The sequence below is a fragment of the Oncorhynchus keta genome, chromosome 9 (genome assembly GCF_023373465.1).
Source record: "Oncorhynchus keta strain PuntledgeMale-10-30-2019 chromosome 9, Oket_V2, whole genome shotgun sequence".
Lineage (NCBI taxonomy): Eukaryota > Metazoa > Chordata > Actinopteri > Salmoniformes > Salmonidae > Oncorhynchus > Oncorhynchus keta.
The window spans coordinates 20,680,477-20,688,945 of NC_068429.1; the positions used below are offsets into that span (position 1 = coordinate 20,680,477).

An 8,469-nucleotide genomic window follows, 5' to 3' on the forward strand; every position below is an offset into this window, starting at 1 on the left:
AAGGCAAGGCAGCCATAACATAAACCCCCAGATCTGTCCGGGACACAAGGCTAGCAGCGCATGCTCTCTAACAGATGGCCTTCATTACTGGAAGACTACAGCCTCTGTCCCTAAAGGATGAAGAAGAGTGTGGTTCTGTTTACTCCAGTCTAGCATTCAGCATACTGTCCTTTTATTCTCCACTGGCCCCTCCCTGTGTGGGTTTAGAATACGATCAACACTGCTCAAGTCACAAGAATGAGTGTGTAGAGTAGAATGCAATGAGACTGGATCTGCATGTCAAAATATGATCTTCAAACCAGAATAAAAACACGATCTCCTCACTATCACGACGATAAAACCGTCCAATCTTGCACAATCACGCATGCTTTTGCACAAGGCCTCTATCGACAAGCAAGCTGCTATTCTTATTAGACTACAGCACAGTCGTAAAGAGGAAGACAATTTCCTTAAATTCAGTTGCAACCGCAATGTCAACAACTGACATATCACAAAGGTTATCCTCTAATGATCATGTTTAGGTTGTCAGTTTCCTCCTGAATGTCATTGCATGCTCTCTAAAATACTAATTTTAACCCTTGTTTTGAACTATTTCAAAACGAGCAAAGCCAACATTATCTTCAACAAAAGTCTACTGTGTAAGTGTTTCACAAAGTGTTTTAATCAAATATTAATTGAGCAAGGTCAGGGGGACCTCAATTCTATCCCAAAGTATTGTTCCAGTTTCAACAGATAAACGTGCTAAAGTTCCAGTCTAAGCAGTCCGAGACAGTTGACATAACCCAGAGAAAAAAAAAGAGTTGACAGCACACTGCAATACACTACATAGCACATCATGGTTCTTTAGCACTGACAGGTCTGTAGTACCGTTGACATCTATAAGCCATTCCCCTTGAGCAGTGTCTAAATCTCATTTGTTTCCATCCCAAAACTCTGTGTGACGATTCAGGTTGGAATCTTGCAGCAACATTCCTATAGGGATGTAGACAGTGCCTTCGCTGTCTTGGTTGAGAATAAAATGACTCTACAAAAACAGTCTCCCATTCTAGAATAATTGCTATAAATGCCTTTTGCCATGTGATGCTCAACACACCGGCACTAGTTTGGCAGGAAAACATGGCCAACCTATAAGGCTTTCAAAGACACTAAGCATTGAGTGGGTGTTTGACCTGGGGCTGTAAACGATGGTCATTCACACAGTGAGCCAGGTTCAAGAGTCCCAGTTCCCACTAGAGGTCGACTGATTAATCGGAATGGCCGATTAATTGGGGCCGATTTAAAGTTTTCATAACGATCGGAAATCGGTATTTTGGACACGGATTTAAATTTGTATTTATTTAAATCTTTATTTAACGAGGCAAGTCAGTTAAGAACACATTCTTATTTTCAATGACGGCCTAGGAACAATGGGTTAAGTTAACTGCCTCGTTCAGGGGCAGAACGACAGATTTACCTCGTCAGCTCGGGGGATTCAATCTTGCCACATTAGTTAACTAGTCCAACGCTCTAACCACCATCCTTTGCACTCCGAGGAGCCTGCCTGTTACGCGAATACAGTAAGCCAAGGTAAGTTTCTAGCTAGCATTAAACTTATAAAAAACAATCAATCAATCATAATCACTAGTTAAACTAGTAATATCATCAACCATGTGTAGTTATCTAGCGTGTCCTGCGTTGCATATAATTGATGCGGTGCGTATCATTGCTCCAATGTGTACCTAACGATAAACATCAATGCCTTTCTTAAAGTCAATACACAGAAGTATATATTTTTAAACCTGCATATTTAGCTAAAAGAAATCCAGGTCAGCAGGCAATATTAACCAGGTGAAATTGTCACTTCTCTTGCGTTCATTGCACGCAGTCAGTTTAGGCCGCCTAATTTGCCAGAATTTTACGTAATTATGACACAACATTGAATGTTGTGCAATGTAACAGGAATATTTAGACTTATGGATGCCACCCCTTAGATAAAATACGGAACGGTTCCGTATTTCACTGAAAGAATAAACGTCTTGTTTTCGAGATGATAGTTTCCGGATTCGACCATATTAATGACCTACGGCTCGTATTTCTGTGTGTTATTATGTTATAAGTCTATGATTTGATAGAGCAGTCTGACTGAGCGACGGTAGGCAGCAGCAGGCTCGTAAGCATTCATTCAAACAGCACTTTCGTGCGTTTTGCCAGCAGCTCGTCGCTGTGCTTCAAGCACTGCGCTGTTTATGACTTCAAGCCTATCAACTCCTGAGATTAGGCTGGTGTAACCGATGTGAAATGGCTAGCTAGTTAGCGGGGTGCGCGCTGATAGCGTTTCAAAAGTCACTCGCTCTGAGACTTTTGTGGAGCGATGGGTAACGCTGCTTCGAGAGTGGCTGTTGTTGTGTTCCTGGTTCGAGCCCAGGTAGGAGCGAGGAGAGGGACGGAAGTTATACTGTTACACTGGCAATACTAAAGTTCCTATAAGAACATCCAATAGTCAAAGGTTAATGAAATACAAATGGTAGAGAGAGAAATAGTCCTATAATAACTACAACCTAAAACTTCTTACCCGGGAATATTGAAGACTCATGTTAAAAGCAACCACCAGCTTTCATATGTTCTGAGTAAGGAACTTAAACGTTCTTACAGAGCACATATTGCACTTTTACAACACTTTGTTTTTTCATTATTGAAACCAAATTTAACATGTTTCAATTTTTATTTGAGGCTAAATTGATTTTAGTGATGTATTATATTAAGTTAAGTGTTCATTCAGTATTGTTGTAATTGTCATTATTACAAATAAATGTAAATGATATATATATTTTTTTAAATCATCCGATTAATCGGTAGTGGCTTTTTTTTGGTCCTCCAATAATCAGCATCGGCGTTGAAAAATCATAATCGGTCGACCTCGAGTTCCCACTAGCAATTTGAGGGTAGATGACCGTGACAGGCTGTGCTATCCTTCCGTGTTGAATCAGTCAACTCTTTCTAATACGGCCTGCCCCCTCTCGGTCTGTGTCACTGTGTGTCTGGATCTCCATCTTCCACTTCTCCCCACACGCTCCCTCACACACTCAATCTCTCGGTCTCTCACACACATGCAAAAAACACACACACACTTGTTGGCGACTGTGAAAATGGTCCAGCTGCAGAAAACCTTTGGGTTAAGAGAATACTGCCAGGTGCAACATGACACCACAGCCAATATTTCTGGTCTGCACACCTGGCTGTGAAACAGTTCTGTTATTCCAAGAGCACTGAACCTGAGCCAAGTCAGTCTGCCAGTTGTGTTATCACTAACATAAAGGACAACAGGCAGCACAAGGCTGGGGAAGACATACATTGATTTCTAGGGTACCTTTCGGAAGAGATAAGTTACAACCAGCCGGTAACATGACTCTGAAAGGGAGAGACTATCTGACCCCCACTCCTCTCTTATTGTGTCCAACCGGCCATGTCGTCTCACTAGCCACAGTAAAATATGTCCCAATCCCTCTGGCCTGCAGACCAGTTGACTGACAGAGGTTACGTTTGCATTCTTGGGCACAGGGACTGTCTAAATGACTATGGCCCCTTAACACTCACATCTGTAGCCATGAAATGTTTTTAAAGGCTGCTCATGGCTCACATCAATACCATCATTCTAGATCAAAAAGTTCTACAGCTGCTTCAATGACAGCATGTTGACTGGCTGCATCTCCGCTTGGTATCACAACTGCATGGCATCTGACCGCAAGGCTCCACAGAGGGTAGTGCACACAAGCCAGTACATCCCTGGGCCAAGCTCCCTGCCATCCTGGACCTCTATACCAGGCAGTGTCAGAGAAAGGCCCTAAAAATGGACAAAGACTTCAGCCACCCTAGTCATACACTGTTGTCTCTGCTACTGCACGGCAGTAATTCATTGCCATTTACTGAGCTGGGCCAGGGGCGCTTTAATTAGGTCAGGTGGAAATGTCCGACAGATCTCAACTCCATAAAAGGAGGAAATTGCCATTGCCTGATCTCGCTGCTTTCTCTTCCTTAACTCCATCTGATCCAGAAGTTCTGTGCGTCCATGAATCCACATAAGTCCACCGACTCTTACCTTTCATCTGAATTATCTGTGGCGATCGGGAGAGTGGGCCATTCAGTTACTGTTAATAGTTATTACCGCGGAGCGCGGCTTGGAGCGCAGCTTCAAACATATTGTGTAATGTGAATTGTCAATGATCACGGCCCTACGGATCCTCATAGGCCAATTATGCAATCGATATGGTTCATGTGTATTGAAATCAATTATATGTACACATGAAGACAATTGAAAGAGTGAAATGAGAAACGTCATTGTTTGCTAACTGATTGACTTTGATAATGGGGATTATAGATTGTATTCACTGTTTGTATTCTTTCATGATTTATGATAAATAGTTACGAGCCTAAATGACTCACGGATGATTACTATTGAACTGTTGAACTCCCTAACTTGTGTTAATAATGAATGATCAGATTTGATCTTTGATTATGAATTTGATTGGATACATGTTATTTGTTTCCTTTGTGATGCAGCACAGACTACTCAGTAAATATACCACTTTATGGTTAAAGGAATTCCTGCCTCAGTCTCATCCATTCCTGTTCACCTTCACTGTCAGTCATTCTACCTGTCCAGCTACCCACACAGATTCCACTAATCTTTCAGGTACCGATGCTCCATGTCTGGAACCAACAGGATCCTAAACAGCTTCTACCCCCAAGCTATTAGACTGCTAAATAGTTAAGTAGTTAACCAAATAGCTACCCAAACATTCTGCATAGACCAGTGTTCCACTTACACTGCTGCTACTGGTTACTATCACTTTATTCCTAGTCATGTACATACAGTATCTACCTCAAATACCTCGTACCCCTGCACATCGATATAATACCTGGTATCCCTTGTAACATTACTCATTGAGTACTTTTACATGCAGTAATAATTCAATATTAATAACCCCCTGGAGTCTACGTGCGCGCCCCGCAAAAATCGTATCTGCATAATAATAATCCATCAGTTTAAGATATAGCCAGACGATATGGCCGAAATATATCACGGTATTTAAAAAACATTTTTTTGACAGTAAGGTAGTGTTTAACTGTATTTTAGAATCGAAATTCTCTTTAGGAGTAGTGCGTGACCCTTTGGTGGCAACACATACATTCCAAGTGATTTCAATGGGTATTTCTCCATTCTGATTGCTATTAAATTCAACTTCATACAATTTTATTTGCAATTCCACAGCCACATAGGGCTGGACGATATTGAACAAAATGTTGCAATTGCGATTTGAATTGCGATGTACACCTGACAAATATGTCAAACTCAACCATTTCAAAGATTTTACTGAGTTATTTCATATAAGGATAGAAGTCAATTGAAGACATTTGAGGAACTGAAATAAATGTGTAAAATCGTCTAAATGTCCGTTTTTGCTTTGTCATTATGGGGTATTGTTTGTTGATTGATGAGGGGTGAAAAACGATTATCTATTTTTGAATAAGGCCATAACGTAACAACATTTTGAAAAAGTCAAGGGGTCTGAATACATTCCGAATACACAGTGTCCAATGACGTTAAACCAACTGATAAAATAAAACATCTTGCCTTGGTCCTGTTTAGACCTGAGACACAAAATCGATGACAACAATGCATGGATTAAAATGGCATTTTTTGCCGTTGTTGGTTTAAATCTGTGCAAAAAAAAAACATGCCTGTTGGATACATGTTTCGACCTGGTTTCCAGACACGAAAATGTCGGGCCCTGAGGCCATGTCTGAATGCCATATGTAACGACAACGTTAGCAAACTACCTAGCATTAGCCGCATGATACCGTACAGAAAGTCCCAAACATCTGGTAATGTATTGGAGCTAGCTCGCTAGCCTTCTTACCAACCGCTGGATAGCCATCTCTCAGTCCGTTACAAAATGCAACAACGAATAGGTGAAAATATCTGCAAATACCTTTTCTGAAAGTAGAAACAAATAGTGGTGTTATGGTTGCATTATTTCAGTCTTTGGCAAGCTATCTAGCTACTGTAGCCATCTTCCATTCCCATGAGCAAACGTTAGCTAGCAATGCACGGCTCGCGTTGTTGTACAACCTGGAAATTACCTCATGTTTTCGATGTCCCTGCCGCCGCTTTTCAGAATACTAAGCAGAATCGCAATCGCAGCCAAAATCATCATATAGGCCACGTAGAAACACTTTTTAAAATAAAAAACAAAAGTGCTGCTGGTCCATAGCAAGAGTGGGACCAGCAGCAGTAGGAACACCAAGAGCGCATCCATACTGATTCCTCCACTGATATTGCCAGCAAGAGTCTCTGATGGTGCTAGCTAATGTTGTGCAATCATTAGCAGCACTGTGTGGCACCGACTGACATTACAACTGGCAAGAGGCAACACACAACTTGTGCAACTTCGGTGGTGCACGACTCGTTCTCTGGATTAATATAACTCGTGGACAACACTGTTCAGTCAACGATGGTGAAAGGCAGCCTCGTGTAGAGGTTCTTTAGGTAAATTGCCATGGAATTCGATGTTTTTTCTGTTTCCGGTTGCACCTTATATGGTTCCTCGGTCACCGCTCTCAGATCACGTTCAGTGATGACAGCCCAGCCCAAAGCAAATACTGTAGTAACGGTTTCCAGACGTAGGGAATGTAGAAGAGCAAGCTTTGTACTGTGACTAATCTTTTCTTTTAAATAAGTTGTAAAATATTTTTTTAAATAACATTACGGTTTCAACAGATGTAGCTTGCAGGCTGCAGTTATACATCCAGCTAATGACTTAGGCTGCTGATCTCATTGAAAAATGCATTATGTTACTGTTGATGCCTGGGGCCAAACTCAAGTCAAAACTCGTGTTGTTTGTCATCCTCTTAAAATCTTCATAAAATATTTGTTGGGCTGTGCAGCATCTTATTCTCTCTCTCTCTCTCGCTCTCTGCATGTGTGTGTAGGCAAAGGGTGGCTACTTTGAATAATCCCAATATAAAATATATTTTGATTTGTCTAGCACTTTTTTGGTTACTACATGATTCCATGTGTGTTATTTCATAGCATTGATGTCTTTACTATTATTCTACAATGTATAAAATCGTTTTAAAAATTAAGTAAAACCCTTGAATGGGTAGGTGTTTCCAAGCTTTTGACTGGTACTGTATATACAATATCTTTGTTGTTCTGTCCTTTTAAACATGTCTGAAGTAGGATAAATAATGTATTTAATATATGACACAGAAAACACAGACTTTGATTGGCATCTGAACCAGGATGACTCATGTTTGACTCACACACACCGTGGGACTGAGGATGCTCTGAAATACATGTTGGTGGACTCCCTGTCAGGATGGCTCAATACACTCAACGAGATGGATCTGATGGTTAGAGGTCTTCAGAAGAAAAAGCAGGAAGATGAGCGGAAAAGCCAAACATGAGTGTATGCAACAAAACCCTTTTCAGCTATGGTCCAAGCGTATATAAATACCAAGTATTTCTGACAGTGAAGAGACATTTACACGTTTATCCCTCTTATAGATCAAGATGTTAAGTCATCAATATGCCAGATTAAGACTACAGATAAAACAGGATTAGTTGTGATAATCCAGGAGCGTAATCTAGCCCTGCCCGGTGCCTCAGGCTTTAGACCGTGTATCTGCTGTTTGTTAACTAGAGATGCTTTGGACCATGGCCAGATAATTAATCACTGAGTGACTGCAGTGATTCTTACTATACCACTACTACTGTTCTAGTCAGTCAAAAGCTGTAAACCTGCAGCTTCAGGAGTAGACAAAATAGCATTGATTCATTATGATTGTCATTCACTGTCATTATTTACAAAGTCAACATTGTTTTACGTTTTTTTATCAAATCATTAGTTGCTGTAATCTGATTGTAAATAGTTGCAGTAATCTGATTGTAAGAAGCCTCCGAAAGTTATTGGATTATTTATATTTAGAACTACTACATCATAGAAAATAGTTTATGGTTTTGGACAAGAGCCCAAAGATTTCCTTAGAAAATTACAGTGTTGTTTATTGCATATGTATCAATACATGTTTTATTTTTCATGTTGAACTGAGTTGTTTTTTCCCCAGCTTCTTCTCCTCATGTAAAATCAACCCGGTACCAAGCTGAGAATTCTTATTGTGGAGTTGAGAATTCTCAGCCTGTACCCTATTTTTTTCAATAATTTAAGGGGTTCTGTCTCCACCTACTGGAGATTAGATTAACTGCATCCCATTTAAGTTTTCAGCTCAGTTCCAAGAACGAAGTGTGACTTAATAGCGTAAATCCTTTTTTGTCCCACTGTGGATGTCTGTTTATTACAGTAATGTCTGTTTTCCTGAATAATCTGCAGTTATCATTGGATCTTATTTTGTTTTTGTTTTACCTTTTTTTAACTAGGCAAATCAGTTAAGAACACATTTTTATTTACAATGATGGCCTAACCCAGGCAA

The 8,469-nt window shown here is 40.3% G+C and overlaps 1 protein-coding gene across 1 annotated transcript in view; it reads right to left on the minus strand.

Annotated features, from left to right (window-relative positions):
- LOC118387386 (1-acyl-sn-glycerol-3-phosphate acyltransferase alpha-like) overlaps positions 1-6,584 on the minus strand; it is a 29,346-nt gene extending 22,762 nt beyond the window's left edge. Inside the window, exon 1 of the mRNA XM_035775688.2 lies at positions 6,121-6,584. Within this exon, the coding sequence (XP_035631581.1) occupies positions 6,121-6,296 (176 nt within the window). The 5' untranslated portion in view covers positions 6,297-6,584. The remainder of the gene's footprint in view (positions 1-6,120) is intronic.
- Between the last annotated feature and the right edge of the window lie 1,885 nt (positions 6,585-8,469).